The sequence below is a fragment of the Halichoerus grypus genome, chromosome 1 (assembly GCF_964656455.1).
Source record: "Halichoerus grypus chromosome 1, mHalGry1.hap1.1, whole genome shotgun sequence".
Classification (NCBI taxonomy): Eukaryota; Metazoa; Chordata; class Mammalia; order Carnivora; family Phocidae; genus Halichoerus; species Halichoerus grypus.
Window position 1 is genome coordinate 117916195 of NC_135712.1, and position 17090 is coordinate 117933284.

General features: G+C 37.4%; 1 protein-coding gene across 5 annotated transcripts in view; it reads left to right on the forward strand.

Annotated features, from left to right (window-relative positions):
- The window catches only part of GK5 (glycerol kinase 5), a 140262-nt gene that overhangs the window by 54942 nt on the left and 68230 nt on the right, over nt 1-17090 (forward strand). For 3 of the 5 annotated variants that reach the window (XR_013447208.1, XM_036096346.2, XM_078070999.1), the window contains 4 exons: nt 7561-7655; nt 12423-12526; nt 13974-14033; nt 14646-14779. Coding sequence is in view for 4 of the 5 variants with exons in the window: in XM_036096346.2 (XP_035952239.1) it covers nt 7561-7655; nt 12423-12526; nt 13974-14033; nt 14646-14779 (393 nt within the window). In the remaining variant the exon portion in view is untranslated. Of the gene's footprint in view, nt 1-7560; nt 7656-12422; nt 12527-12719; nt 12912-13973; nt 14034-14645; nt 14780-16540; nt 16689-17090 lie in introns of those variants that run through there. The other 2 variants (XM_078070992.1, XM_078070996.1) reach the window with 2 other exon arrangements.

Below are 17090 nucleotides of genomic sequence, written 5' to 3' on the forward strand. Positions count from 1 at the left end.
TTGAAAGACATAGGCCAGTTATTTTCTAAAATATCCTTCATTTTGGGTTCTCATGACTAGGTCTGTGTTAATGTAGTTTTGGCTGAAGCCATACATAAATGATAACTGTCCTTCTCAGAATATATACCTGGAGATGCAGGGTGTCCATTAGTCCTGTTTTAGTTCTGGTAAATTTTGTTCACATGCATAAGATGTTTTGCTATTTCTCCACTGTACAATTACTGTTTTTCCTTTTGTAATAAATAATATGTGGGAGATACTTTGAAATTAGCTAGATGTCCCATTTCTCCTCAAACTTCTATCCCCTAAATTTAGCATTCGTTGATAATTCCTGCTTGATCAGTCTTCACTCCGATGGTTACAAAATGGTGTTTGCTAACTCCATTATCCCTTCCAATTAATTGGTTAATTAGTTAGCATTCTATTGTGTAATGAGGAGCTTTCCCTTCACCCCTTTTACTTATTATCACTATAAACTCATGGTTTCTTATTTCATTCAACAGGCTATAATTTTTATAGTTATTACGTATTTTCATGTTCAGTTTGTCCCAAATTTAACCAGTGCAAATCTCCTCAAACTGTCTTCTGTGTCTTTTTAAATGTCCATATCTATTTTTTTTTTTTTTAGCACTTTCTTAGTTTCTGGCACAAGATTTTTTTTTTTAAGATTATTTATTTATTTGAGAGAGAGAGAACACGAGTGGGGAGGGGCAGAGGGAGAGGGAGAAGCAGACTCCCCGCTGAGCAGGGAACCTGATGTGGGACTCGATCCCAGGACCCCAGGATCATGACCCGAGCTAAAGGCAGACGCTTAACTGACTGAGCCCCCCAGGTGCCCCTGGCACAAGATGTTTTAAGTTCATCTTGTGTCTTTCCTACTCCTACCCTAGACTTAGCAACTTTCCCAATGAGCCCTAATTCCTATGAATGGGAAATGGTATTTTAAAATAATGATTGACACGGTGCCTGGCTGGCTCAGTTGGTAGAGTGTGTGACTCTTCTTCTCAGGATCCTGAGTTCAAGCCCCACAATGGGTGTGGAGCCTACTTTAAAAAATAATAATAAAATTAAAAATAAATAAATAAAAATAAAAGCAGTGATTAGCAGCAGATTTCAGCAGAGCTAGAAGTGTGCATGTATATGTGTTAAAAAGTTTTTTTAAGATTTGATTTATTTATTTGAGAGGGGTGAGGAGGAGCAGAGGGAGAGGAACAAGCAGACACCACGTTGAGCTCAGAGCCCTTTGCGGGGCTCAATCTCACGACCCTGAGATCATGACCTGAGCCGAAATCAAGAGCCAACGTTAACTGATTGAGCCACCCAGGTGCCCCAGGATCTGTTAAAATTTTTGGAAATTATATCGTACCTCCAATTCCAGTTTAGCTCCTAAGCATCTTTGCTTGGCTTTTTCTGTTCTATATTTTTACATCCCTTTTTCCACATTGAGAACCCTGGCTCCTGACAATGTTAATATTATGTATTCATTTACTCAATATTAAAATATGCACAAAAGACCTTCAGAATTATTAGTCCCGTCCCACTACAACAAACAACATTTGCTCAAGATCATTTGCAGGTTTTTTCCTTTATATCAAAGGTGTTTGGTCAAAGTACACTATTCAAAAGTTACTTCGATTAGTTCTTTTTCTCCCTTCAATGATTTTATTAATTTGAAATAGAATTGGTTTCGTTTGTTTTCTGTTATCATTCAGTTTTAGTTGCCCTCCTCTGCCTCCTTTTTAAAAACATTATCGACTTATTTTTAATGTGGAATTTTAATTTGATTCCCAAAGTCAAAAAAGATATGCTCAGAGAAGTTGACTCTCTCACCTGTCCCTTCATCCTGTCTCCCTACATCTTGTAATCACTTCATTAGTTTTTGGTTTATCCTTCGTATTTCTTTTTGCAAAAACATTTAGGATACATGCATGTTTTCTTATGTTCCCTAATTTCTTACATAAAAGATAAGCTATGTATGCTCTTTTGTACTTTGCCATTTTCACTTAAAAGTATATCCTGGGAATTACTTCCCATCAGTTCACAGAGATCTTCCTTCTTTTCACAGCTGCCCAGTACTCCACTATGTCTATGTACACAGTTTAGCCAGCCAGTCTCCTGTATTGGGGCACTTAAGTCATTTCCAATATTTTGCAAATACAAATAGGGCTGCAGTGAATAACTTCGTGCATATGGATTTTCATATTGTTGGAGGTATGTCTTAACAATAAATTTCCAGAAGTGAGATTGCTAATTCGAAGGATAAATACATTGTAATTTTGTTGGACATTGCCAAATTCCTCTCTGTAGCAATCTGCCATTTTGCATTTCTGCCAGAAATGTTTGATACTGTTTCCCCATGGCTTCTTTCCTCTTTGCATCTTTTACATCAGCGAATGATCTAGTTGGATGATTTGCAGAAGTTGGGGGCTGAAATAGAAGTCTTATGAATCATGAAGCTTTTGACCTTTTGCACAGTATCATTTAAATGGCTCTCATAGAAATGGAATCATATAAATGGATATTGGAATCCACAGTATTGTATAAATGGAATCCTACAACCAGTTGAGAAGGTTTCTTTTACTCAACATAATGCCTTTGAGATTCATCCATGTTTTTGTATGTATCAATAGTTCATTCCATTGTATTACTCAGCAATTTTCTATGTGATGGATATATCACAGTCTGTTCATTCATTATCCAACTGAAGGACATGTGGGCTGTTATTTACAGTTGTGGGTGATTACAAACAAAGCCACTATATGAACATTCATGTACAGGTTTTTGCATGAACATCAGATTTCATTTTTCTTTTTCTTTTTTTTTAAAGATTTATTTATTTATTTATTTGAGAGAGAGAGAGAGAGAGAGAGAGAGAGAGAGAAGCAGGCTCCCTGCTGAGCTGGGAGCCCGATGCAGGGCTTGATCCCTGGACTCCGGGACCATGACCTGAGCTGAAGGCAGACACCTAACTGACTGAGCCACCCAGGCACCCCAGATTTCATTTTTCTAGGATAAATACCTAAGAGTGGGATTGCTGGCTCATATAAACATGATGTTATATGGGGTGCCTGGGTGGCTCAGTTGGTTAAGTGTCTGCCTTTGGCTCAGGTCATGATCCCAGGGTCCTGGGATCAAAGCCTGAATCGGGCTCCCTGCTCAGGCTGGTGTCTTCTTCTCCCTCTCCCTGTGTGTGAGTACGCGCTCTCTCTCTCTCTCTCAAATAAATAAACAAGTCTTTAAAACAAAAAACAGTGAAGGAAAGCAGAATTTCCCACCCCAAAATATCTCTTTAAAAAAAACCAAACATACAAATAAGGATGAGTTTATCTTTGTAAAACACACAAAAACAAAAACCTGCCAAGCTGTTTTCGAGCGTGGCCATACCATTCCACGTTCTCACCAACAATGTGTGTGTGTTTGTGTTGCTCCAGTGTTTGGTATTATCATTTTTTGTTTTTTGTTTGTTTGGTTTTTAGTTTTAGCCATTATATTAGGTGTGCAATGTTATCTTACTCTGTTTTTAATTTGCATTTCTCTAATGGTTAATGATATCAAACACCTTTTCATGTGCTTTTGTGCCATCTGTGTATCTTCTTTGGTGAAGTATCTGTTCACATCTTTGGTTCAGTTTTTATTTATTTATTTTTTTACTGTTGAGTTTTGAGAATTCTTTTTTGGTTTTGAGTATAGGTCCTTTTGGGAATATATGACTTGCAAATATTTTCTTCTAGATTGTAGCATATGTTTTCATTGTTTTAGCAGTGTCCTTTGCAGAGTAAAAGTTTTTAAATTGGTAAAGTTTAATCTATCAGTTTTTCGTTTTGTGGTTTATGCTTTGGATATCGTATCTAAGAACTCTTGGCCAAACCAGAGTCACACAAGATTTTTCTCCCATGGTTTCTTCTAAAAGTTTTATAGTTTATGTTTTACATTTAGATGTATAACAGTTTTGAATTAGTTTTCGTATAGGAGTGAAATTTAGGTCAAGGTCCTTTTTTTGTTTTTTTTGCATATAGATTAACATTTCTTTTAGACTATGTTAACAACAAATTCTCTTAATTCTCCTTATCAGAGACTGTCTTTATTTCTGAGGGATATTTTTACTGGGATATAGAATTCTAGGTTGAGGGGCACCTGGGTGACTCAGTCGGTTAAGCGTCTGCCTTCAGCTCAGGTCATGATCTCAGGTCCTGGGATCAAGCCCCAAGTCAGACTCCTTGCTCAGCGGGAGTCTGCTTCTCCCTCTCCCTCTGCCCCTCCCCCCCATGCTTTCTTGTGCTCTCTCTCCTTTCAAATAAATAAATAAACAAATAAAAATAAATAAATAAAATAGAATTCTAGGTTGACATTTCTTTTCTTTTAGTACTTAAAAAGATGTTCTACTGCCTTTAGACCTTCATAGTTTGATGAGAAACCTCCAGTCATTTGAATGTTTGTTCCCTAATATATAATCTGGCTGCTTTGAAGACTTTTTCTTTACTTTCAGGTTTTAATTTTCAGTTTTATTATGATATGCCTGGGCATCAATTTCTTTGTGTTTATCCAGTTGGGATGCTCTGAACTTCTTGAACCTATAGATTTATATCTTTCATCCACTATGGGATGTTTACAGTCATTTTTTTTCTTTACATAGTTTTTCTGGACTGCATTCTTTGTCTTTTTCTTCTGGGATTCAAATCACAGAAATGTTAGGCCATTATTGTCTCACAAATCCATGAAGTTCTCTTTTCTTTCTCTGTCTCTCTTTCTCTTCAATGCCTTTTCTCCTTCTAGTTCAGGTAGAATGAAAAAAAAATCCAAGAAGCAAAATCCAGAGTATCTCCTCACCTTCTGTCCTGTAGAGACCCCTGAGTCCTGTTCCTCAGACCAGAAAGAGGGTTCTTCTGTAGAAACTCTCCAATTTTGCTCCCAGTGTACCGACCTAGGTGTCAGGTTTTAGGCTCTCCCTGAGTCTAGGCCAGGAAATATTAGAGAAAATAAATAAAAACAGGAAACTCACCACTGGTTTGGTGTTACTTAGAGTTCCCTGACCAGCCTTATTCTTCTGAGTCCTCAGATAGCTTTTCCACACATTCCGTCCAAGATCCTTAGCTGTTTCAGTGGGAGAGACAGAGTGAAATCTGCTTACTCTCAAAGATTTTCCATCAATAAGCTCATTTGAGAACAGTTTAAAAGTGGAAGATTATTTAGAGAAAATTTTTAAGCAAGTATGGAACAACCAGTGAGGAATGTAAATAAACTAAATTCCTGTTTTTCCCCCATTTCTTTGCCTGTTGCCAGAAACTTTCCTCAAACCTGCCATCTTGTATGTTTTCCAAATTTTGTTTTAAAAATATAGACATTTGGAAATGATTTTTTAAAACATACAGATTTCAAAACCAACATTATTTTTTTAATTTTTTTTAAAAAAGATTTTATTTATTTGAGAGAGAGAAAGAGCATGTGAGTGGGAGGAGGGGCAGAGGGAGAGTGAGAGAATCTCAAGCAGACTCTGCACTGTACACGGAGCTCAGAGCCTGATGCGGGGCTCCATTTCACAACCCTGAGATCATGACCTGAGCTGAAACCAACAGTCAGAGGCTTAACCAGCTGAGCCACCCACGTGCCCTGAAAACCAATGTTATTTTTTTAATATTAGTTTTTGAAATACTAGAGATATTTTGATGTGCTATATGAACATTTTGATCAAACAAATGTGACTAATGGATCTGAGAGTTCATTTTGAATAAAATTTGTAGTTGTCATTGAACAATCCTTATTGAGTTTTAACATAGGTGTTCCTTAAACTTCTCGTCTTTAATCAATTTTTCATTATAAGAATAAGAAAACATACAATTAAATTAAACCAATTTACTTAAGGCTGTACAAGGCCATCAATTTTTATTATGACTGATTCTTGAGCTTAATCATCTGATCTGTGCTTTCTGCCCTACATGCTTATTCAGGAGTCACTTCACAAACAAGGATATCCAAACGGTCAATGAAGAGGATTGCCACTTCATTAGTTAATAGAGAAAACAAAATCAAACTGTCATGCAATACCACCAAAATAGCTGAAATGAAAAACATAGACAGTATCAATTATTGGCAAGAATATGGCATAACTGGAATTTTCATACTGTTGTCAGGAGCCTTAATTTGGTATAACCACTTTGGAAAATAGTTTGGCAGTATCTTCTAAAGCTAGTACTAAATGTACTTAGACCTTAGGACTAGCAGCTTCATCCCTTGGTATATATCAAACAGAAACATATACATATGTTCTCCAAAAAGAATGTCTGTGAGTGTTCAAAGTGGCCTATTTATATTAGCCAGAAACTAGAAACTAACCAAATGCATATCCGCTATAGAACAGTTTAATGAATTGTGTGTAGTCACACAGTAGAATATTATACAGAGCTAAGAATGAAGTGCAACTACTTGTAACAACATGAATGAATTTCACAAGCATTATGTTGAACAGAAGAAGTTTGTATCTTGATCTGGGTGTTGGTTTCCTGGGTATATGCACGCTGTGAAAATTCATCCCTGTTATACACTTGGGATTTTTGCAGTTTTCTATATGTATGTTATATACTCCTGTAAAAATAGTATACTAAATTAATTAGATCTTGATTTTTTGTTTCTTAAAGATTGGCTTTTAGTATATCTACTTATTGATGGCCCCTTATTGAACTCATTAGATGTAGTAGTTTTTCAGTTGATTCAGTAGAGAGGATCTTTTCATCAGAAAACTAGGATTGGTGTCGGGGTGCCTGGGTGGCTCAGTTGGTTAAACGGCTGCCTTCGGCTCAGGTCATGATCCCAGGGTCTTGGGATCGAGCCCCGCATCAGGCTCCTTGCTCAGTGGGGAGCCTGCTTCTCCCCTGCCTGCCGTTCCCCCCTGCTTGTACTTGCTCTCTGTCTCTTTCTCTCTCTAGCTCTCTCAGTGTCAAATAAATAAATAAATTCTTCAAAACAAAAAACAAAAAACGAAAAAGCTAGGATTGGTGTTATCTTCAGGAGAATAATTTATTTTAATGCCAAAAACATACAATTGATTTTTAAATAGCCCAAATATCTTTATTTATTTTTAAAAATTTAACTATTTATTTGAGAGAGAGACAGAGACAGAAAGCATGCACGTGGGGGCAGGGGTGGCGGGTTGCAGAGAGAAGGGGAGAGAGAATTTTAAGCAGATCCCCACTGAGCATGGAGCCCAATGCGGGCCTTGATCCCATGACCCTGAGATCATGACCTCAGCTGAAATCAAGTCAGACGCTCAACCGACTAAGCCACCCAGGTGCTCTGTAAACAGCCCAAATATCTTTAAAGGAAAAAGTAAGGTGTGCTGCATACAGAGCTCATCTAAGACCTTCCACAGGCCCCTAAACCTGTGCAGTGTGGGAGCCCAGATAGTACTAGAGCAGATTGGCCTTTGTGTTGACCCTTTCACACTGTACTTGTAATAAATGTGGGTGCACGTAAACACTAGTCATATAACATAATTCTGTTTGTCCCTCCCCAGCCCCTCTGTTTTGTTTTAGGGGTTTTTTAAATTATTTGTTTTTGTTTTTGCAGATCTTTTCACAGATGCTGCTGAGACTGAAAAAATGGCCAAAAGTTTAGAAGATTCTGAAGGAGTCTGTTTTGTTCCATCTTTTAGTGGATTGCAGGTATTTTATTTATTTATTTTTTCAGTCAGTGGCAACTACAGACATTTTTCTCCTCATACCCACATTCAAAATTATGTACCTGCTACTCCCTTACCTGAAAATTTGGGAACTGAGCAGTATGAAGGTAAAGGTATGTTCCGGGGCTGAGGAGCTGTGACTTAGCACAAATAGCATGAGAAAGCACAGCACATTCAGCTTGGAGCTCCACCCATGTGGAAATGAGAAGTTGGCAAGTTTGGTATAGAACTTTTACATAAGACTTAGCATTACTTTATCATAACCAAAAGTAGCCATTTCCCAGTGGGGAAAGATATATCCGTATATTGGCATTTTTTACTTAGAGGAAGTGTCCCACTGAGAATTAGAAAAATAATGTTAAGATTACACACACACACACACACACACACACATACACACGGGTATATTTTGCAGTTATTTATTAAGTTTCATTAACTTTTAAAAAAGATCAAAATTTCTTTTGGTTAACTGTTGAGGTGGAGTATTGGTTACTTTGCCTAATCAAAAAGTGAACCCAGTAAGAGACTTGGCTTTGTAATATTTAACTTAGTATTTAATTGAAAAATCTGTGATATTGCCTTTGATTTTAGCATATTGTTATAAAGACCTTTAAAAAACTTTTCAGGTATATTATTATGAACAAATTCCTTTTTTTGGAAAGCTTATGCTATTCTTTTAATCCTCCTCTAAATATGTTTCCTTTCAAAAAATAAAAATTTCTTTTACTTCTAGTTCATCCCATATTCAAGCAATCAGTTAAAAAAGCCCCAAATTTGAAAGTTTGGATAATATAATGTAGAAACTGATGAAAAAGGATTAGATCAGGGTGTTTCAAATCTCTAAAAATATCATATTTCCAATCTAGGCTTTTAATGGGCATTATTTTAATATCTGTAATAATTTCCTTCTATATACATTACCCTAAAGGACTAAAAGTTTATAAACTACATAATAGAGATTGCACTGTATCCTCTTTAGGGTGATGTGAGGACTGAATAGTATCCATCCTAGGACAGGGGATGAAGAATATTTGTTGGATTGAGGTTTCAGGAGGAAGCTTGAGATGAATAGTTGTCATCAGCCAAGGTAGGATTTAATTAGGCTACTGTGTATTCTTCCCTTTTTAGAAAAATATGCTCGAGGACTTAGTAGTGACTTTATCTTGGCAGCTCTGTTTTTAACTTCTGCCTCAGTCCATATGCTTGTAAAAATAATACCAAATATATGAGAAAAAGTATTGCTAAAGCCCAGAAGATTAGACAAAACTCTCAGCAGCTGTGGTTTTTAATTTCATGTTAATAAAAAAATGTCCCTATCCTGCCATGACTGCAGCCTGGCAGTATGTGGGGTTTGGGAGGGGTGGGGGAGGGCTGCAGACCAAGTAGTTCCAATGTAGCACTGAAACGCCTTAGTGGAAACCGAAAGTGAGTTCAGACAATACTGTGTTGATACTAAGCTATTTGAAAAATAGGAGGGAGATCACTGATAAGCGGCCTATGTCAACAACTAAAGAAAATGAGGGACAGGGGAAATGGAGGGAAGGAAGGGTCAAGTATCTGCGATTCTGCCTTTAATTTTAGAATATTGTTATGGCCATAGATAACGGGGGGCAAGATATTAAAAGATCCCAGTAGCCTCCATTTCTGCAGGGAGTCTGCTGAGACGGGGTATCGGGGGCACTTTGAAGAAAGTGGGAAATCTAGGACAACCACTTCAGGGTATAGCAAGGGGTGGGCTAGAGCATGGGGGCCATAACCCGGGGGTGGCCGCAGTCGGTGCAGTCATTGCGGCTTCGCTGCGGCAGGGCTGTGGTTTGTGGGCGGGGCTACTAATGGAGAGGATCCACGACAGGCGTCAGAGGCAGGAATCAGTGGCTGTCTGCTTCACTTGAAAGTTACCGTGATGGTGGCAGTGATAGGATGGACAGGACTGTGAACCAAGTGTCAGTTCTCAGAGGATGAGGAGTCGTGCTCCAATGAGGGTTCTCAGGTTTGCAGGGAATAGGCTTGCTTATCCGACCCTGAGAGGAGCTGGTGGTTCACTGGTATTGGAAAGAAGTCGGGCAACTGACTTTGCAGTTCTTAATGTTCTTTGTGGTTTCTTCTCTGTGGGTCTACTTTTCTCATTACCAGCACTGCTCTGTATTCTTTCTTCCTCATAACCTCTGCTTAATTGTCATTATTTTCCTCATACTTTCTGCTTCTCCATAATTTGGAAATACACACAACCTTCTTCAACTTTGTGCCTTTTAGCTTCAGTTCCCCCTGTTGAGGGTCTTTTTCTGAGATCATCTTTTCTGAGAAATCTGAGAATCTGACTGGAGTGCCTGGTCTTCTCAAGCATTGGACAGATTTTAAGTTTTAAGTTTTTAGAGCTTAAATTTTAAGTTTTAAGAACTTCTCAGAACTGGTTATGGTTTAGGAGAATTTATTTACAGTAGAAGGAAGGATTCAGAAGGCACAGAAAGGGTTATGAAGAGAGTCAGTAGTGGGAAGGGTTTTGGTAAGAAATAATGGTAATATAAAATTGTAGTGAATTCTTACTCTGTGTCAGGCACTGTTCTAAATGTCATGCATTATCTCATTTAATCCTCAGTAACTCAGTAAGGCAGAAGATACTCTTATCATCCCATTCCAAAGATGAGGAAACTGATTTAGAGCCGTTAAATCACTTGCCTGGTCTCACACAGCTAGTGAGCGGCAGAGCTGGTTTCAGGGCCCAGGTGTTCTGATTCCAGAGTCCAGGTTCTTAACCACTCTGCTGTACTGGTTCATGGTATGGCATAAAATATGACACTGGGAATACAAAATAGATGCCAGAGGAGTTTGTGTTTAGGTTCACGGTTGACAAAGGGCAAGAGGAATTAACCATCCTGCAAATCCCCAGCAGATTAGGCTAAAATCCCAGGGGTGACAAGGGCCTGTGGGGGCAAGCAGTCTATGCCTTGGTCATAGGTTAGCTTAGGTTAGCTTAGGTTAGCTTAGGCCTCCAAACAAAACTTTACTGAGTCCTGCTGTTCCTGGTTGGTTGATGGTCTGGGAGGCTTACTCAATGGGATTGGCAGTGACAGATTGGAAGTATGGCCGGAGGCTGTCTGCCCTGGCAAGGTGTGACCAGGCCCAAAGGACCTTGCCAGTGTTTTTCCCGCCAAATCATCCCAAAGACAGACTCACTTGGACTAACTAATACAGAGGCATTGTAACCAAAAAGAAATTTTTAGGTTTCTATGGAATTTGTTACCCCTCAAATTGGCCTATTACTAATTAATTGTAAATTATGTGCATAGTTATATTTACAAAAGTGATTTCAGGCCAGTCATACCAGGATTTTATGTGGTATATTAGAAGAAAATATTTTTATGCAGAAAATACATAGCACACAACTAGGGACTAAATGAACTGGCTGACTCTGATCTTTGTTTCATTGTATTACACCACCTGATACAGGCCAGTGTGACTGTATAAATAAGCTTTCACTGAGTGAATCACCAAACCATGTTAATATATTTGAAAAACAATCAGGATAAAATCATAATAGGAGGAAAATCACAGCTACAGTAAAGATAAGATGTAATATGGAATTTCTTCAGTTAAGTAATGAGGAAGAGTATTGTCTGTTCATTGATTAAACAAATGTGTGAGGATCCCCCGTGGGGATCAGATGCAGTGCAAGGCCCTGGAGACACATAAGAATGAGTTTCCACAGGGAAGACAGACTTTTAGCAAATGTTCACACAAATATACATGATTATAAATATATTATATAATGCGAAGCTCTAGGGTTCCATAGAAGTAATGATGGTGGCTTGGTCTTGTCTCTGGGATCAGAAGTTTTCCCAGAGGAATCTGAGCCAAGATTTGGAAGGGGAGTAGAATTAACTAGGAAAAGGGGTGGTAGAAAGTTTTCCAGGTAATGAGATGATGTCTCAAGGCCCTGAAGCTAGGAGGTGCTTTTCCTGGGGACCATCATTTTCTGATAGCACTAGTACTTCCCGCTGTTGCGACCTCATATCATACATTGAAACCATTCTTCTGTCTCTTTCCTTGTGAGATTATGAGCTCTGCCAGGGGTCTTTGCTCTGCATCTTTGTGTCCCAGAATTGTCTTGCATTTCTGGGGATGCAAAGATGAATACAAACTTCATCCGACAGATACATAATTCCAACTCAAGACTTTGGCTCTTTTAAAGACAGAAGTTAGGCTGGATCATTTCTCCTATTAGGCAATAAGACTATTAAGCTAAGAAATAGAAGAGTTTGAATGTCTGACAACAGATTAGGTGTAAGTTATGAGCCCGAAAAACACATATTCTGCCTTATAGTTTTTTATCTTATGACTAATGGATATTTTTTAAAAAACACTCTACAAAAACAATTCTGGTTTAAAAACTTTACAGATGGAGAAAAGGGGAAATACTAGGATTGCTTTTCATTTCTTCTTGTAAAGCTAGACATTTAATAGTTTGTTACTGTGTAAAAAATAATAATAATAATTTGTTACTCTTCTCTTTGTATGAGTTCAGACAGAAGGCATAGCTGAGTCCAATACCTATGACTCAACCTTGCTTAAGTCCTATTAAAGAGTTACCCTAACAGTTGACATTTTTTGAGGCTGTCATTTATTTTAAAACTACTTAACTCTAAGCATTCTTTTTTTCTACCATGGCAATGTCTTTATTGCATAATATGCCTTCAAGTCTATGCATATAATTCAGAACGATAATAAAAATTCTTCCTATCTCTTTCTTTAGGCTCCATTAAATGACCCCTGTGCATGTGCCTCTTTTATGGGTTTGAAGGCTTCCACCAATAAATACCATCTTGTACGAGCAATATTGGAGTCAATAGCTTTCAGGTACCAAAACCTGCCCTAAACTCTCCCTTCCCCATACAGTATTGCCATTTTCTTCTATTAATTTCTGCTAAACTAAATTATGAAATTTATTAATTTTAACTGAGTGTTTATACATTTAAATTCATACTGTTTATGACATAATCTGCTTTTATTGCTAATTTCCTTAGCATCTCTTTTTTTTTTTTTTTTTAAGATTTTATTTATTTGTCAGAGAGAGAGAGCATGCACAAGCAGGGAAAGTGGCAGGCAGAGGGAGAAGCAGGCTTTTCACCGAGCAAGGAGCCTGATGTGGGACTCGATCCCAGTACCATGGGATCATGGCCTGAGCTGAAGGCAGACGCTGAACTGACTGAGCCACCCAGGCGCCCCAGCATCTCTTTTTTATATGTAATAGTACCAGTACCATTTACATTTGATATCTGAAAATAGATGATTTTTAAAAATACAGTTGGCCCTTGAATACCATGGGTTTGAACTGTGCAAGTCCACTTACACGTGAATTTTTTTCAATAGATACGGTACAGTACTGTAAATAAATGTATTTTCTCTTCCTTATGATTTTCTTAATAACATTTTCATTCTCTAGCTTACTTTATTGTAAGAATACAGTATAAAATACATATAACATACAAAATATGTGTTAATTGACTGTTATCAGTAAGACTTCCTGCCAACGGTAAGCTATTAGTAGTTAAGTTTTGGGGGAGTCAAAATTTACACACGGATTTTTGATTTTGTGGTGGGTTAGTATCCCTACTCCCTGTGTTATTCAAGGGTCGACTGTATCTAAGTTCTTAGGCATAAAAGATTTAAAATTTGGACTTTCAGAGATTTTTGTATCCTTATTGATAAAGGAGACTTCCAAAGGTTTTTGTATCCTTACTGATAAAGGAGAGTTCTAATTATTCTAATTAATAATGCTTCCATTATACTCAAAGATTGAATCACCAGAATTACTCTTTTTGTATATTTCCCTGTGGTCTTTTCATTATGGCACAGTTGTAGTTTATTAAAATTAAGAATGTGGCTGTCATGAATATGGAACATTTGGAACATTTAAAGTAAAAATGTGATTACAAAATGATTATTTTTATATTTGATGAATTCTATTAGATGTTATTCATGTCATATCATCTTAATAGCTTTCTATTAAATGAATGCTTGCTTTAAATTTTTATTTGTAGGAAGGATAATAGATTAAATTTATTTCTAAACGAAAAATATGCTCCCTTTTATCAAGGTGAAAAGTACAAGGCCCTAAACCTCTTGCTTGTCTGAGCATTTATTATTGGCTTCCAGTTAGCATAATATATTTGAATATATTGGTTTAATGTTCTCTTTTGTATATTTTATAAATACCGTATAAATAAAACCATAGTTCTTATTTTTCTAGACTGGAAAAAAATAGAGAATTTTCTCTAAATAGTTATCTTGATTTTTTTACTAGAAACAAACAGTTATATGAGTTGATGCAGAAAGAGATCCATATCCCTGTGACAAAAGTCCGGTATGTAAACTTTGTTTTCAATAGATTTAATTAGAAATTGGAAGTGAGTGGTAACCGCTATTAGTATTTTCATCATTATGATTATTCAGGATTTAAAAAATAAATTATGCCTAGTTTCTTTGCAACAAAATTCTTGGTCCTAGGAATTTGGAAAGAAAAGGGAAGCTAATTTTGGATTTATGGAGAATATAACACAATATAGAATTTAGGAGGATTCTAATATATGTATGTATATTATAAACATCTTTAAAATCTCTTTTTTGGATGTGTGGCTGTCCTTTTGGCATGGAAGCATCAAATTTTCTTTGCTGGTATGTCCAAATGAATTTTTATGTTGGCTTAGTTTCCTTGGCCTGTTTTGAACTAGTCTTAGGACAAGCAGGGCGGGTGGGAAGATTGATGTTAGGGATAAGGAAAAGGGTTTGAAGATTACCTAGTGAGGACCTTTATCTTCAGGTCAATGGGAAGTGATATAATTTTGGAATTAAAAAGTTGAACTTAAAAAAATAAAATCAAGAATCTAAAAAAATATATGTGGCCCTTTTAAAAAAATTAATAATGTTTTTGTGCTTCTGTTGGAATAATTTATCTCAAATATCTTACTCCCCACAGGGCAGATGGAGGAGTTTGTAAGAACAATTTTGTTATGCAGATGACTTCAGACCTGATTAATGTGAATATAGAGAGACCCATCAACTTAGACATGTCCTGCCTTGGTGCAGCTTTTCTAGCTGGCCTTGCTGTTGGTATGTGTGGATTTTATAAAAGCGAGAACTGTCTCGAAAGCTGTTTCTTGCCAATAGCATTTCTCTTCCCAAATCACAGAATTATAGAGCAGGTCTGGAAAACCTTGGTGTTCATTAAGCTCCATACACATATGCACATAACTCACAAAATACTCCTTTGACCTCCTCTGTGGATGGGTCTTCCCCCCACTCCCTCCCTCCTCACTTCACTCCTTCAGTCAGAATTATGAAGCAAGGAAAATTCATTTTCAACTGCTCTGTCTTCAGCAAAGGGAAAGTCTCTGGGTAAACTTCCTGAGTAGATAGGCTTTTCTTTGGCATTAGAAACCACTCCATTCTTTTACATATTGAAAATTTGTTGAGTACCTGCTATGTGACCGTCACCGCTGGGAATAAAGAGTTTAAAAGACATAGTCCCAGACGAACCATGAGAGACTATGGACTCTGAGAAGCAAACCGAGGGTTCTAGAGGGGAGGGGGCTGGGGGGATGGGTTAGCCCGGTGATGGGTAATAAAGAGGGCACGTACTGAATGGAGCACTGGGTGTTATACGCAAACAAGGAATCATGGAACACTACATCAAAAACTAATGATGTAATGTATGGTGATTAACATAACATAAAAAAAAAAAAGACATAGTCCCTGCTATGGGAGTCTCTAGTTACAGCCAGACAAGTAAACCAATTATTACACTTGTGTGATAAACCCAGCGAACAGCCATAGCTTTAAGCAAGTGGTGCAGGCTTCCCAGAGGAGGCTCAGTTTTGAAGGAGTTAGCAGACAGCCAGGAGAGGAGGTAAGGAGTCCTAAGAGGTGAGTGGTCCAATAAAGAAAGCAGCTTGTGCAAATGTCCCGGCCCATTACAGTAAGTGCTGATAGGGGAAGTTGGGAGCAAGAGGAACGGCTTCAGAGGAACAGAGGTCCAGTTGTGGTAGCCTCCTCATACAGAGGGGTTTGAACTTAATCGTGAAGGCACTGGAGAGCCACTGAAGAATTTTAGGCAGGGGAGGGACATGGTTAGATCTATATTTGAACAGACCACTTTGGCAGTTAGTGAGAGGATTAGTTGGGAGGGTGAAGAATGGACTCCAGGAGGCCAATTAGAGGGTTCCCTAGGAAGCAGGATGCTGATATGGGGCACTGGGATTATTTAATACATTCCTGTATGGAAGGGAAGAATGTTTGTACAAAACAGGATATTTTGTAGTTAAAAGTTTTAGGCTAATATGTAGCATATTAAAGTTACAAATCCAAAAAGTTTGAAATCTTGTTAACTTCAACTTAAACTTTATTCTACTAAAAATCCGTTAACTTTGAATAAAATTGAAACAATCACTTTCATTTATTCATTGATTAATGTGTGATTAATTCAAGTTGAAGAAAATAACTTTCCCTTAAATAATCATTTCCATTTATAAATTTAGTTAAATTCCTTTGTATATTTCAACTAATACACATTTAATACAATTGACTTTCTTTTTAGTAATTTCATATGCCTAACTGAGCAAGCTTAGAAGTGTAACAAAGAAAATCTTCTCAAATACTTGAACAACTCTTGCAAAATGAATAAATTAAGCTTATATTTGCAGTAAATCAAATGCTCATAAACATTCTGATATTGTTTATAAAGTAAATCAAATTTTTCTATGCCTTTTCAGCTTATAAGACTAAATATGTCAGATTCTCTTGAACATTTTAAATACTTTAAATAACAAACACATACAGATTTTTTTTTTAAGATTTTATTTATTTATTTGACAGAGAGAGCAAGAGAGCACAAGCAGGGGGAGCAGCAGAGGGAGAGGGAGAAGCAGACTCCCCGCTGAGCATGGAGCCTGATGCCTGATCCCAGGACCCTGAGATCATGACCTGAGCCAAAGGGAGATGCTTAACCGACTGAGCCACCCAGGTGCCCCCATATGACAGATTATTCTTAAACATGACACAGTGGCTTGAGCTTTAGCTATTTCGTCATATCTATACTTAATTTCAAACCTTTCTAATACAAAGAGACTTCACTAACTACAGGGAGCAGTTTTACCGTCTCAGAAAAGCTGAGATTTCTGGTTGGCTTGCTTCTCTTTCAGGAATCTGAGACTTGAAGGCTATGCACATCCTCTGTATTTTCAAAATTCACCAAGGAAATGAGTCTATCTGATACATACTTAATAAAATTACTTGAAAAAATATGTATGTCCTGGGGTGCCTGGGTGGCTCAGTTGGTTAAGCATCTGACTCTTAATGATTTCAGTTCAGGTCATGATTTCAGGGTTGTGAGATCGAGTCCTGTGTTGGGCTCTGTGCTCAGTAC